The sequence below is a fragment of the Leptonotus elevatus genome, chromosome 1 (genome assembly GCF_054856555.1).
Source record: "Leptonotus elevatus isolate MCC_2025b chromosome 1, RoL_Lele_1.0, whole genome shotgun sequence".
In the NCBI taxonomy this organism is placed as follows: domain Eukaryota; kingdom Metazoa; phylum Chordata; class Actinopteri; order Syngnathiformes; family Syngnathidae; genus Leptonotus; species Leptonotus elevatus.
This window is the reverse complement of record NC_141239.1, coordinates 41,019,462-41,034,532: the sequence shown is the minus strand read 5'-3', so window position 1 is coordinate 41,034,532 and position 15,071 is coordinate 41,019,462. Positions and strand designations below refer to the sequence as shown.

The following is a 15,071-nucleotide window of genomic DNA, read 5'->3' as shown; positions in this document are numbered from 1 at the left end:
TGGGTAAGTCGGCTGGTAGCCTGCTACCAACTTGTCATTGAAAACTAATGGAGTCTAATGGGGGAAGCGCTGATTTAGACCATTTCAACCGTTGGAAAGTTGATGTTTTTTATTGAATCTATTTTAAACATGAATAGCATGTCGTTACGGACTACCCTCTGCCGGGACACGACAGTTAAGCCTATTTAAGTGCTTATTATTTGATTGAATGTGCGCACTTTACCGGGAGTTGGACCGAGGACACAACACCGGGATGCCATCAGGAGACCCCGGTATAGGAGCTTTCTTCACTGAAGGGGTCAATTGGGGCTCGAAGCAGGTTCTTAAATGACTGTCACTCCATTAGTTTGGTTACACGTACATCCGCTAGCAAGCTTCGTGATGCTTCCGTCTGTACCATCGCTTTCAGGATATTGACAAAATAAATGTGTTCCGTTTTAGCCTCTTATACGTCCGTTTGGATCTTTCTTTTCAGTCTGGAAATTGGCAAGAGCGAACGCAGGTTTACAGGCGTACACATGCGTCTTCTCGAGCTTTGCAATGGTGTTTTTTGCCGATAAACTTCATTAGGACCGTTAAAAATGGCACCAAATGCACCTGTCGTTTTGACACTTAAGGCTGAAAGTCGTTTCAACAATGCTTGCAAGCTTTAAGGTGTGCAGTTACGCAAACACTTGCAGCACTCCACTCGCCGCCATTCAAATGACGGCTTTGTTCGGTAGCAATTTTTTTTTGTTTTTTTTACTTGATTTTCACGCATGCGCACTTCGCTTATTATTCTTTTAAAAAGTAGAAAAGTGTCAAAAGAAGGAGAATGAGTTTACCTGAAGCAGTCATCTCGCACAGCAAATGAGGAATCCGTTTTTGGCGACGAAGAAGATGAAGAGACTGCGTAGCTCAACGCAGCATTGCCAGCAGCCGCCGCTCTGCCCTCGCCTCTCCCTGACAGGAAGGCCAGCGGGCTGGACAGGAAGCAGGAAGCCAGCGCCGACAGCGAGGAGCTGGGCGAGAGCGCGGGCGGCAGGTTCTGTCTGTCGCACGGGAAAGAGCGCCTGGACGGGTACACTTCCTTGCGCAGGCACAGCGGGGCGATCTCTCGCTCCACCTCCACGCTGCTCACCGTGTGACGGCGGGCGCGCTGCAAATCCCCCGGGACGTACACCGGGACAGCGGCGAGCGGCGGCTGCTGAAGGAGCGAGGCAAAGAACGAGGGGATCTCCGGGCACGAGTAGCTGCGTAACAGGCGACGCGGCGAGACACTTTTGCCAGTAGACGTCGGGAGGTCCTCCGCGGTGGCCGAGGTTGACCCCCTGTGCGCGTGCGTCCGACTGAACCGGGACTTCCTGGATCTGGGATCCCCTCGGGGCTGCTTCCTGTTAACCCGTCCGTTGCGCAACCTGGAGGCATCCTGATCGCCGTTCAGGTTTGGCTCGCTACATTCTGACTGGTTGCCTTCAAAAGGAGTCATTTCAAAGTAAAGTGATTTCGCAGACATTTGAGCTTGTCCCACTTGAGTTTCAGTCTTTTTGGTTTGTGCTTGAAGCCCACCTCGGGGTTCCTTTTTGGGTCTCTTAATGGGCCTGCCGCGTCCCGCTTTGGGGGCGTCCTCGCTTTGCATTGCCACCCCCGCGTGCACCAGCGGATGGAAGGAAGATGGCGGCTGCGTAGGGAGCAGCGACTTGCGTTTGCGCACAGTGACGGTGGTGTTTCCGAGCGGCACAACCGTTTGTGCCGAGTCCACTGAGAGGCCGCCACTTGTCTTCCTGCTACCGCCATTTTGCTTGTCCGCTTCCACTTTACGCTTGACGTTGCGGCAACTGACGGCAGGCTTGAGTGCTTCTTGTCCATCTGAAATGGTGGACGGCACTTTCTGTTTGAGTGGCAGGGGTTCAGCTACGTGATTTTTAGTTTCCCACTTCAGTCTTTCCCTCACCACCCGTACTTGGGTGCTGAGCGTTTTTTGGGATCGCACGATATCCGAGTTTGTCTCATGACGAGCGGAGTCCACGTGGTTAGTTCCAATTGGGCTGATATTGCGAGCGACGCAGGGAAGATGCTCTAGCCTAACTTCGCAGGAATACAAGGACGGACTTTTTTCCACGTTGGGCTTTGTGGGGCGTGTTTTTAGCTGCTTTGACACTTTTGCCTCCTCGATAACATCAGCTGAGTTTCCTTTGGGTTCCTGCACAAGTGGGACCTCCTGGCTTGACGGCAAAGGCACTTGTATTTCATCAGGCGACGTGTTAAACAATTTCCGAGAATGGTGAGAATCACTTCCAGGTTGGAGCACCAATGTGAACAAGCTTTCCTTTTCTTCTTGCTTGCCATTTTCCCGTGGCTCCCGGGTGGCTTCCAAATGCTCGTCAACCTCGTCCGGTTGAACTTCAGGAGTCGGAAGGTTTTTCTCCTTGAAGAGCTTGGAGGGACTCATGACTATTTCCGTGAAGCTGGCCATCTTGGACTTGAAGGAATGGAACAGGGGCCCCATCAGCCATCCGGGGGGGGCGGAGGCGCTCACATTTACGGCCCCGTTCGGCGCCTCGTACTCCGGCACCCGATCAGACCTCTCCAGCAGATGATCGTCTTCCTTTGCAAAGTCCTTTTCCCTGGAATAAAATAACTGAGATGTGAGACTCGAGAAGAAGGCAAGATGGTCGCCATCAGATTACACTTACATATTTTGGAACTGTGCTGCAATGCTAGAATCACTGCCGTCCTACAAAATGAATACAATGTTAGTTCAAGAAGCAGCAGGAAGTACACTACACATATGGATTCATTATTTCACATTACTGGGATTTAGAAGAGCCTCAGTAATGTTTGGATGTTCATATATTATTGTATGCCAACTGTACACCACTCTTTTAAGATGAGTTTACATTGTGTTACAACAGTGGCAAATTAGATATTGACATGAATAGACAGACATCGTCAAAATGCTGAGTGTAAATGTTTTTGTTTTGTTTTTATCCCTGTCGATTTTTTTCCTTTTTCCCCCCAAACTTTTGTTCCCTGTTGAGGATGAAAATGCGTGTAATAACTTGGAAAGTGTTATAATAAATAAATAAACTATTGTACATTTCAGACTAAATCATATTTGGAGAAAGATTCTTGTAATTAGATATTCATAAATATTATTATTTAGTAGGGGTGTTAAAAAAATATATTGAATCTAAAAATTTAGATTCAGCAATATATCGTGATATTACAGCGCGCAATTCTCGAATCGATTCGATATGCGGCCGAATCGATTTTTAAACAATTTTTTTTATGGGAATATTCAACAAAACGTCTTACTTAGGGTTAGAATTCACACATTAAGCATGGAAGAATGTAATATTAATGGCACATTAAGCCTTAATATTTTATTTCAGTGCTGTTCAAACATGAAACAGACTGCAACCTAATTTTCAGATAAATAAATTTTCATACAAATCTTACTGTGTACATGTACAAGTTTACTGATGAGTATTTTCTAAATTTGAGTTTTACAAAAAATCTCAATAATCAATTTATAGATTTGTATCAGGATTAATCGGTATCGAATCGAGACCTATGAATCGTGATACGAATCGAAAGGTACTAGGCAATTCACACACCTAATATTTAGTATTTGATTTTACCATCTAAAATGATAAATCTTCAGTGAAATAAAGAGTATTTTTGGTAATTAAAATGAGCTTGATAACTAAATCAAGATTGTTTTAAGCACATTAAAAAAATTACATTAGCCAGTGACAAATTATAAATATCTTTCTTCCATTAACTATTTGGCATTGTCAAATATTTAGTTCCAAAAATATATTCCAATATCAACAATAAAATAAAAATATATGAATACTGGCATATGTTTCTTCTTCTTTTTTTTTTAGGACTTTATAAAAATCTGAGATGGACCCTGACAGGACCGTTGTCATTGTGTTAGTGGGTCAAGCACAAAAGCGCTGAATGCTTGGTCCTGACGGGATGCAGCAGACCGTTAAGGAAGATTGCGCGTCACCCAATTAACCTCCACAGGTCAGCTATGTTGACAAACACTCAAGGATGAAATAGCGACGGCTGCAATTTGTTTCAAGGTGTCAACTGCTCAAACGGACCTGCTTGTGCTCATCATCTTCATATATGCTTTCAACTCTCGGCTGCTTGCACTGAGACACTTGCACCTAAAAACACACACCCAGAGATTAATAAATGACATCATCACATAACGCACACATATGGTGTTTAATCAGGCACCATATTATTGCTGTGTCTCTTGAATGAGGGCAGATTGTACGCGGACGGTGTCTGCACCATCTTCTCCACTTGAGCGCTCTGAGGTATGACTGCTTGTACGCGCCCGCTCCTCCTGTGGCCTGACGTGCCATCCCTCGCTCTGCCCACAGAAGGACAGAAGGATAGTTAGAAAGCAGACACACGACCACTTGAAACCGTGACGTATTGTCATTTATAATCAGTCAGATGTGCAGTCAGTGCAGGTAGAAACAAAATAAAAAGTTCAAGGCAAACGGAAAAACTAATTCTAATTAAAGCATGTGATGAGGAAAAAGGCTGGATTTACACTGCAACTATCAATTCCATTTAGTGACTAGATTTTATGTTCTACACAATTTGAATTTTCGACATTAAAATGGTTCACTGTGTGCCAAAACAGCTCATATCTTGACAGATTTGTAAGATATGGCCCATATACACCTTGGGGGGGGGGGTGGAAGCTGTGAGGGGCAGCTATACCTGGAAGTGATGGAGGGAAGGGGGAGGGGAGGAGGAGGTGGTGGTGGTGGTGGTGTAGGCTCATTGTGGGGGGATGCACTACAGAAGGGGTGGGTTGGCATTGCATCACCATCCATCGGGAAAACGAGGTGGGGGAGCGAGTCGGAGGGGAAAGTCAACATGGCCCGGCTCTCTCTTTCTTGCTCCTCTGCAAACAACCACAACAACACGTCACGATCACCACTGTTGGCCCAAAGCACAGGAGAAGAACTACGACAAAGAACTACAAACTATATGACATATACGACAGATGATTTTAAATAAAGAATTATTGAGTGTGAAGAAATGACATTTAGTGCCTTTAACTGTTAAAATGAAGTCAGTAATGATTATGTGGAAAATCATAGCATTGTTGTTAAAGCGGCTGCCTATTTTTGACTTCTTACAATATTCACTTTCCTGCAACAGATCACGGCCAGTAAAGGTGCCATTGTGTTTCTTGAAAACTTGGACACAAGCAGAGTTGAACAATTTCAACACAACAGTAGGAAAAAGTGTTGAATCAGCAGCTGCAAAGAAGATGATTGGTGGAATATAGCTGCCAAAATTAACACAGCGGAACATGTGGGTCAGGAGAACAAATTGAGTGGATGTTGAAAATAGTTCGACAGATTAAGATCACAAGCTGGTGGCGGAGTAAACCCTTCTAAGGACAGACTGGGAAACAAACCTCAATATAGCCTCTGGATAAAATCTACAAACGTACCAAATGTCCCTAATAAAATGGAATACGTTTCTAAAATGTTTGGTTGGGTTATCATTGAGCACGCCACACGTGTGCCATTAATACAAGTAACAGAAAAGTCAATTAATTAGCCGTCCCATTAGCTCCCGTTGCTTTTTCTGAATTTCCACCAAATCTACTTTTGAATCAACTTACCTGTTGAAACGGAAATTACAGTCAGCATTCCATTTCCCTTAGAAGAAGTTTACCTCACAAAACATGTTTATTTTTTCAAATGACACTTCATATGTTCAAACTATAGCTCTAGAAAAGAAGACTAAAAATCATCATTAATGCCATCTTAATTGATTCTCTCAATCGCTCTGCCATGTCAAATGAAATGAGCATTTGACATGGCAGTGTATTTGTTTACTAGAGGGAAATTGTTGCCACTCGGACTATGAGTATCTCGCTAAATATATGACTCACTTGCCAGCAAAATTGTGCTTAGATTCTCACTGGTGTTACTGGTAAATATATTGGTTTAAAAAAAATTATTCAAGTGCTGGTTCTTCTGTCATTAATTTTATGTGTAGGTTGAAGCGACAAGTCGTTCGATATTGGACCATGTTGTTAAAAAAAAAATCCTAGTTATTTCAGTGTGACGTCACACACTTCAAGGCGACTCACTGGACCAACCAAACCGAAACGGGAAAAAGCATTTAGTCACACTTACGACAATTGAGCCAGTCTTTACACGTTATTGTCAAATTAGTTAAACTGTGAGACATGCAGCATTCTGTCGATGTAGTGTTTTGAAAAAGGAAGATGCGGCGCGCCGCTCACAGAAGAGAGTGCCGTCTATTTGCTGGAATGTACCCGTGTCAAATGGGAACTTTACGCTAGCGAGTCTGACGTATTTCGCGGGTCTTCGTCCAACGGCCAGCGTGGACGGGCGTGTCCGGAAACGCATCCTCCAGACACACAATTGAACCCGAACCGAGTGTTGTTGTTGTTCTAATTCAATCTCCTGCCTCGCTGGGTTTACATTGCCAGTCTTTACGCCAGAGTTTAGCCGTATCCGGGAGCGGCCGGGCTGTATCTGTTTACTCCCTTACATGGAAGCGTAACCCTTTCTTCGGTTTACGCGGTGTGAGAAGTTGGTGTATATTTACAAAGAACTGAAGTCTTACCAGAAATGTCGAGCTGGCCCACGGCGGACAACGCTTACGTCCTCATCGTAAACAAGACACGCCGGACAGCAGACAGCGGCCAACAGCGACCGCAGATGGGTGCGTTTTTTTCCAATCGAAACAGACACTCGGCATGGCCAATCACAGTCAAGCTTGTAGGTTCGCCGCAAGGCGCCATTTCTACATCTGGCCAATGGGAGAAGGCCTTGACACACCAATTTGGGGGATGACCAATAATGAAATCGATGTGACTTTATTGAAAATTAGTATTCAAGCCAAATTACCTTATTTGTCAGACATAACGATTGCGAAAATGACAAATAATAACACACGTACGTTTTATTAAATTTACAGTCGTGACATTTGCTAAACAAAAAAATAACGTATTCTTCACTAATAGCACACGTTATGAAAATTCTATGTGCTTATCGGTCATGGATGCGTGACCAAAAGTAATGATTCCTCCTGCAATTGTACAAAATTAGACCAAAGACTTGTGTTCATTCTATTGACGAGCTATCTCGTTTATTGTTATGTCCAAGTAACAAACAGCAAAACAGTACTTGAGCGATTTATTTAAAAACAATGTGGACACAAGAACATATGATGGAGCACTGCGCGGGAAGACGTGATCACGTGTAGAGCTCGAAGTCCAGTCTCTTGGAGTTGTAGAACTGCGAGCCTTCCTGGTCCAAGCGCCTGCAGTACACGCCGCTGCTGAAATAGCCTTCGTCCACCCAGTCCTGACCACACAACCAGATGATTAGAGGGGTGCGGGGAGAAGCAACAAAGCAAATGTGGCATCTGTAAAGCTGATGGAGACAGTTGAGATTAAAAAGAAAAAAGTGTAGTTCCAGACCGAAATTTGCTATAAATACATCCTTCTAACCAATTAAAATGTGCAGCCTCCTGATTCATTTGAGAAATTGTTTAAGGGTTTTTTAGTAGGTGCCATTGTTTTGGTTAGCCCACAACTTCACGGAATAACTAGCAACAGATGAACGACGAGCTCCGAATCCTATTAGTCAAAAGGTGGGGGGTGGTGGCAGAAGATGAACTACATGCGCCGAAACCTCATAAGTCACAATTTGGCAAATTTTCTATTTTTTCAAAAATGTTAACTTTTGGTCAGTCCATACGTGTGGGTGTCAATTTTACGAATTATTCTCCAATATAAAGTTTTGAAAATGGCTTGCTCTCTTTGATGATGCAATGGTAATGGTTGAACAAACATGCCGTTTTTGGGGTCTCCTGAAAAGTAACAATTATGGAGGCACAAGGTTTGGGCCCGATGCCAGCGATAGGTTTATGTATTTATTTATATAGTGTCTAGATAAGTTCAGTGCTTAAGAAGTGCATGTGTACATATTTGATTAAACATGAAAAGTTGAAGTGATAAACCCACAGATTTTGTTTGCATGATTACTGCAATCAGATTTATGACACTTGTTTGGTACACTTTTGTGAAGTTGTTGTACTCAACACTTAAAAGACTAAGACAAAGCGTTAAGTAAGTTAACAACTTTAATTGAAATAGATAACTTTCTTTCAAATGAATTTGTGATTTATTTACCTTTATTTTATCAAAAGTCTAACCTATAAAACCTAAACATCTGCGTAAAAAATATACAATGGGAAGAGGACCTTGAAAAATAATCCCATATTAAATTGCAATCGCAATATTGAGGTGGGGGTGGGGGGTGGGTGGGGGCTGGTTAATGACAACAGTTTTCTCAATTGTTCAACCCTAACTTAAACTGCGACTTTTCAATGAGCATGTTATGACAACAAGCGGTCTACCTGCATCTGCTGACTGGTGAAGGGCCCGTAGACCTCCGACTTTTCCTCATTCTCCCACTTGTACTGCCACAAGACTTCCTCGCTCACTGCCGAAGAAACAACATGAACGTCAATGAAAGCCGTACACCTGCATGAGAAAGCAAACGAGCGTCAAACCTCTTTTGTCCTCCTCCTCGTCGTCCTGCGTGCCGTGCTTCTCGTCAAACTTCTCTCCAAACATGTCCAGTTCGTCTTTGTCCTCCTCCTTCGACGCCAAGGCGGGTCGCTTACTGCTCATACTCTTGAGCGTGTATGCCAGCTTCTCCTGGGTTTGCTGGTAGATGCCGTACATGCCCGACGCCACCAGCCTGTCGGCGAGAGACGTGAGGCGGTCCAGCTTCTCCGTGTCCCGCTTGTTCTCCGCCGCGTGGTCGCCGGCGTCCCGCAGTTTGCCCCTCTTCCGCCCGCCGAGACCCCCGAGCCGCCGCAGCGCCGCTGTGACCGTCTCACCCGGCATCAAGAGTTCCACCAGGGCTTCTGTGAGCTGCTGCTGCGTGAGGGAGGCCAGGGGGTCCTCGGCGGGCTCGGCCTCCTCGTCCTCATCCTCATCTTCGCCGCCTTCCTTATTTTCCTGCTGCTCCTCCCGCTTCTTCTCCTCCTCTGCCTCGTCTTCATCGCCTACCCTGCGCTTGCGTTTGGCTCCCAGTCCTTTCTTCTTTTGTTTGAATGGTTGCTCTTTGATCTTCACCTAGAAAATAAGCACAATGATTAGCCCCTTAAACAGTGATCCCATACATTTTTGCCGTTTTTAACCTATCCTTACTCTTTCACTAGAAAAAAAAAGCAATCAAATGACTTTGGTGCTATCTGGTGGAATATAGGTGTTGATAGGTTGAACGTGTTAATCTGTGCTGAATAATATAACTAGTGAATACAATTGTTTATTTAACATGGGTTGATAACCGTTTATATGCTTAGATGCATGCTGTTGGTCAAAAATATATTGGAAACTGTGTGAAACGGACTTATGTTATTATGGGATGTAAAGTGCCCAAAGTTGAAGCAATTTCCCTTTCCTGGCTTCTGTGTAAACAGCAAATGCATTGCCAGTCTACAGGTGCAGCGTGATCTTTGCATGAAGGACACTTGAGAAAAGCGTCCTAAGAGCGCAATTACCCAGTCGATGTTGTCGAGCCAGTTGTCTCGGATCAGCTCCTCCTTTTTGACAAAGTAGTTCCCTTCTGAGTCAAAGTGTCCCTCCTGCATCTCCTCCTCCAGGTTGAAGGGCGTGATGGAAACGCCCTCATCGTAATCGATGGTGGCGTTCTCTTGGCCTGACAACCACAACGGACATCAAGTCCACAACTGATGGACTCGCTGCAAACAACAGACAAGCCCACAGCTTGTGTCAACAACAAAAAGACTCACCATCTACGTCGTCGTCGGCCAAAATGTCATATTTGCTGCTCTGTGTGTCCTCCCCTTCATCCTCCTCGTCACTGTCGAGGGAATGCTTGCCCTTGAACCTGGAGCCCGGACCGCTCGGCACCTCGAGTGTCGGCTTCAGGAAACACAGAAAGTAACATTTAAATGTATCTCAATGCAACAGAGGAAACATAATAAGCATTTTCATTTTTTTCACCATTTAAAACAGTTCCCAGCTGTCCTATTAACATGCTTGTGACATGCTTTTCTAAGACATCACATCAGAGTTATCCATATGAAGCAAACACCGTTATCTCACTTCAAGTGAGCACCCATAGTTGCAAGTAAGTGGATGCAGCGTATCATGACCAAGCATGGATTACTACACCTGCCAATGAATTTAGAGTTGTAGAGTATGACATCACCAAGGACAAATATACCCCAGGTCGATAACGTCATTGAACATTATTATGAGAAGCTACTACTGTTACCACTAAAAAAAAAACGCCTAACACTACATCTAATGTTTACCTTTTGACTGTCACATGATGCGCCTGGTTCCTTTACTCGCGAACTGTTGATTATGTAATTGGCTAGCACGCTTTCAAAAATAAAATCATTTATTTTCTTGGGAATTTCATTTTGCACGCAAGTATAGTATTTGACAAATGTTAAGTTAAGAGGTAAATTTTCCATAATATATCCCCACATTAACTTCAGTGACAAATTGTACATACTGTACATTCCGACACACAGGAACATGCACAACTAGAAATCCATTTACAAATGTAATGTTTTACTGTTGAGAACGTTGGCAAACGCACCTTTTTGTTTGGGACCTCTTCGTCCAGCTCCAACTCCCCACCATCACCATCCGCAAACGTGACTTTCCTTTTGGACATGGTGCTTTTTTGTTTGCCACTCGTGGAGACTTGTTATTCCAAAAGGGGGGGGGGAAAACAAGAGTAGGAGGTGTAAGGGGAGAAAATGCCTGAATATTGCACAACAATCACGTTAGCGCTGTTGCTAACATGTTAGTTTGTAGAAGTAGGCGACACATGCACGAATGTAAAGCATTGTCAGTTAATTTGCGCTAAGATGGAAGATATGTTTGATTAGGGAGGCTAATGCAATAATCGCGTGATGAAATCGTCAGTTTATATATTTAAGATAGCAGTATAAACCAAAAATAGCTCAGAAATGTAACCTGATAACAATTTAAACGACGTTCGTGCTGTTCTGTTCTTCTTTGGTGGTTTCTTTTTCTTCTTCTACTACAAAGAAGTTGGGCCTGCTAAGTCAACAGCGCCACTACTTGTATGGAGGGCGAACTGTTGGTCTAAAATTGCTCAAGACGTTTTTCCTAATACTGAAACTGTCTGTGACTATATATGTTATTTATTATGATAAACAAACAAGACTGACTAGATGAAACTATTTTCGTCAATGTAATGACAAAACGTAAACACAATGAAGCTCGATCTTCAGAGCACAGTCTTCCTCACCCTTCAGACTGTTTTAGATGTGAAATTCCCTGAGGTCCATTGGGATAAAAGGGATCAGTGCCTGTCAAGAATAGATGCAAAAAGGCCACGAAAAACCTACCCGAACCTCATATGAGATGGGAAACATCCTTCAGCACATATTAAAAAAAGAAAAAGTCACTCAGAATATTAGTGGCTTTAGAATAATTAAATGTGTCATAAATGAGGATTTGCTAGTCAGTGGTGCAGCACGACATATTGGAGTAGTCATGTGTGACACAGAATGCAGAAGCGGTCAAGCATCACTTCCAGGTGACACTTTTTTTTCGTCTTTTTTTTTTGCACAGCAACTACTCAACCGAGCACCTCGGTGCCATCACAGAAAACAAGAGCCTGGGTTCTGTTACCAGGAAGTGGGTCGAGTTATTTATATTTCAGCACTCGTCCTCAGGCACCAACACTCACAGGAAGTAACCTGAAACTTTGAAATTCAAACATTTTTAGACTGCCTGCGACTCCAGCTGAGGAAGGAAGAAGAGGAGCTACAAGAAAAGAAGTTTATATGTCCAAAAAAAAAAAATAATTATGTGTGTGTGCAAGTGACCCAGTGAGCAACTCAGCATTGGTAGAGGTAAGTCACTATTGTCTGCTATGCATAATACATAAAATGAATGTTTGGGTTAGATTGGGGTTTCAGTTTCAGATTAAACGTTAGAGATGTTAGCGTTAGGTTGGGGTTTAGGGTAAGGTATAGGGTTCCCCAATTAGTGCTCAATGATTGTGTCAAGGTTGGCAAGTCGAAGGCCAAATTGTCTGGGAGGTTTTTTTTCTCCATTGGACTAGTAAATATTGTTTTATGCGCATAATGCAGATGTTATTTCTACTATTATGCTATTATTATAAGTAGTATTGTTGTTATGATTACACAGCAAATCAGTCAGTGTTAAATTTCCACTGTTTGATCAAATATGCAGTAAGCGGTGTTATTTTAACACTGTCAGAGTAAATTTCCTTGAATATTGGGGTGGATGTTGGGTGTAACCCGAAGAGCAACACTTTGAGTGTTAAATTAACCACACCCTCGTTTCCAGCAAATGAGAAACTTTGCAATTTTCCAAGCGCGCTGTCGACATTTCAATAGCGATGCATCCAGTTGTTGTCGGGGCGGTGTGGCTCAGTGGTATAGTGGTTGTTTCGCGATCCTGAGCGTTTGGGTTTGATCCCAGGACAGTGTGACTATGTCAAAGTATCCTTGAGCAAGATACTGAACCCCCAGGTTCGCCTGATGCTGTGTCATCAGAAGTCTAAATGTAAAGCGCTTTGAGGGCTTTGTAAGGAGGAAAAACATTATATAAATGACGTACCATTTACCAGAGTAAAGTGTAGTTTTTTTTAACACTATACAGTGTTGGAGGTACACTGGTTAAGTGTGAAAAAAGTAACACTTTGAAAAGTGTCAGATTTACACTCATTGGTGTGGACATATATAAACACTTTATTAGTGTTAGATTTAACACTCTGAGTGTTAAATCTAACACTGGTGATTTTACTGTGTCGTTGAACAGTTTGCAGCAGATCAAGTATAGTAGTAGAAGTTTTAGCCTATGTTGATGGGATGACAATTGAAAAACTGCACAGTTGAAAGAAAACAAGTGTAGTATCACTTTACTTTTGATTTTGCTTTTGATTATTTTGATCAACATAATATGGCCAGTTTGATCAATAAAACATAAATAAAGCAAGTGGGGTACAAGAGGGAAAATGGTACACTGTCCTCAGACAAAGATACATTTTCTACAGGACCTACAATTCCTGCATAGCAATTAAAGTAAACTGACGCAGATTGTTAAGCAGTATACCCCGCGGGAAGAGGCAAAAACATATAACACAATAAATTACAAAACACTAGAATGAGTGTCAAAATAACCAAATAGCTTTCAGCATTTTTTTTTATTGTCTGGTGTGCTTTCTGTATGTTTGTATAAGCTATGTTTAATATGCATGGTTTTGGAAATTGGGAGTAATCTGAAGCATCCGCAAAAAGTCTTGCCAGTTTAAAAAAGCTTTTGCGTTCTTGTTATTACAAGTGAAATGAGGAAATAAAAGATGACAAATTAAGCTTTTGAAGGAACTTTTTTCTTTAGTTTTAACTCCCAGCCTCGACACATGCAAATAGTAGCGTACACACAATTTTTGACCCCAGGGAACATTGGTTCTTTTTGCTCTATTAAAAGAAGATGTAATCACACAACCACTACAGAAGGTGGCAGTGACGCTATTATTGTCACAGAGCCTTTATTAGTTCCTCTACAGAAGTTCACTTATGACAATTTTGAAGGCAAATGATACTATTTATAGACAAATATTTAATTAATAGTGACAACTTTGGGGGATGAGATGGCAAAATGTTCTTCTTCCTGTGGGGTGTAACAAAAAAAAAAACTTCTAGATTCTAGCTAAATTGAGATTTAGGGTAGCTTTCACCCAGAGTCATGTCATGGGAGTCAAAGTTAGAGTTAGGGTGTTAGAGCAGGTTAATTATGGTAAAGTTGAGTTTAGGGTTTAAGATTAGAGTTGGGGCGAGGGTTAGCTGCTCGAGGGAGTTTTGGGTGGAGGTAGAGATCTCTTTCAAAATCATGCATGTTCTCTTCCTTTCAGTATTGTTATGAAGGTCCACAAGAAGATTTGGACTCATTACCGATCGTGCACATCACCGGTTGACAAAGAAGGATATCTCTTCAAAAAGGTTCTGAATAAAAAATGCAAAAGTCACCTATATTCTAAGAAAACCCTCAAATCATCCTCGCAGAAACGGCAAAACGGCTCGTACCATCGGCGCTGGTTCGTCCTCAAAGCCAACCTGCTCTTCTACCAGGAGCGGCCTGCAGACCGCCACCTACTGGGCGTGATCGTGCTGGAGGGATGCGCGGTGCGGCGGGCAGATGCCGACGGGCGCTTCTGCTTCCGTTTACTCTTTCAGGGAGCCGAGCCAAAGAGCTACCAGTTTGCAGCAGGGGACGAGGACACTCTGGAGAAGTGGGTGCGGACTTTGCTGTCCGCCAGCCACCGCTACCTGTCGCTGCTGCTACGAGACCTGCACGTGCAGTATCAAGGTAACAATCTCACGTAGCTGATAAGTGAGAGTGCCTTTGATGTGTCTGCAAACATTAAGGGATATGGCAAGAATCTCGTGCATTGTTCAATGGGAGTTGGGATCTCTAAGTCAAATCGCCTTTAAACTTGAAAAGAGCAGGAATCCAACATATTTTCAATCTGACATAAAATGGCCGAATGGTTGTGGTACACAATTTTTTCGACTTTTTTAGCCTTATATCGTTCTAGTGACTCCATTTTTTTCCAGAAGTGAAGCATCATCAGGGCTCCAATGAGTCTCCCCGCTGCACCTTGAACCTCAGACCACCACCACCGCCATCATCATTATTGTCATCATCAGCAGTAGTCATCAAGAAGTCGCCTAAGCCGTGGCACAGGTGGAACGCCCACGTCACCCCCTTGAACATGCCGACGATGCCCTCGTACGCCGAGTGGCCCCTGGTGGCTTCCGATCCGCGGGACGAGTTCCGCGAGCTGCACGAGCTTTACGGGCAAGACGTTAAGAAGGCCCGCGAGGAGTGGCTGACCAGTCGGCAGCACCCAGAAGAGAGCGTCCAAGAAGATCTTATCGACCTGACATGAAAAAAAAAAAGACTCTTTAAGAGGAAGTGAAACAATAAAAAGGAACCTAACGTGTTA

The 15,071-nt window shown here is 43.3% G+C and overlaps 3 protein-coding genes across 7 annotated transcripts in view; 1 reads left to right on the top strand and 2 right to left on the bottom strand.

Moving 5' to 3' along the window:
• Positions 1–6,727, bottom strand: part of prr14 (proline rich 14) — a 10,013-nt gene extending 3,286 nt beyond the window's left edge. For 2 of the 3 annotated variants that reach the window (XM_086058475.1, XM_086058485.1), the window contains exons 1-6: positions 6,631–6,727; positions 4,735–4,921; positions 4,237–4,375; positions 4,098–4,163; positions 2,676–2,716; positions 825–2,606 (exon numbers count right to left, since the gene is read on the bottom strand). In XM_086058475.1, coding sequence (XP_085914601.1) covers positions 825–2,606; positions 2,676–2,716; positions 4,098–4,163; positions 4,237–4,375; positions 4,735–4,895 — 2,189 coding nt within the window. In that variant the 5' untranslated portion in view covers positions 4,896–4,921; positions 6,631–6,727. The remainder of the gene's footprint in view (positions 1–824; positions 2,607–2,675; positions 2,717–4,097; positions 4,164–4,236; positions 4,376–4,734; positions 4,922–6,630) is intronic. The other variant, XM_086058493.1, reaches the window with a different exon arrangement.
• pheta2 (PH domain containing endocytic trafficking adaptor 2) lies at positions 6,393–15,071 on the top strand. 3 transcript variants are annotated; one of them, XM_086058529.1, is made up of 6 exons: positions 6,393–6,729; positions 11,666–11,731; positions 11,823–11,949; positions 13,977–14,064; positions 14,128–14,431; positions 14,680–15,071. In XM_086058529.1, the coding sequence occupies exons 4-6, from the start codon at positions 13,984–13,986 to the stop codon at positions 15,012–15,014; spliced, it is 720 nt and encodes a 239-aa protein (XP_085914655.1). In that variant the 5' UTR covers positions 6,393–6,729; positions 11,666–11,731; positions 11,823–11,949; positions 13,977–13,983; the 3' UTR covers positions 15,015–15,071. The 3 variants fall into 3 exon arrangements, with proteins under 3 accessions (XP_085914655.1, XP_085914665.1, XP_085914645.1); XM_086058539.1 differs by lacking the exon at positions 6,393–6,729 and having other exon boundaries at positions 11,685–11,949; positions 14,683–15,071; XM_086058519.1 differs by lacking the exon at positions 6,393–6,729 and having other exon boundaries at positions 11,685–11,949.
• On the bottom strand, positions 7,134–11,139 carry cd2bp2 (CD2 (cytoplasmic tail) binding protein 2). The gene is made up of 7 exons (XM_086058505.1): positions 11,042–11,139; positions 10,659–10,765; positions 9,838–9,970; positions 9,586–9,743; positions 8,587–9,157; positions 8,431–8,516; positions 7,134–7,373 (listed from the first exon to the last, which is right to left on the bottom strand). Exons 2-7 carry the CDS (start codon positions 10,734–10,736, stop codon positions 7,263–7,265), a joined length of 1,137 nt encoding a protein of 378 aa, XP_085914631.1. The 5' UTR covers positions 10,737–10,765; positions 11,042–11,139; the 3' UTR covers positions 7,134–7,262.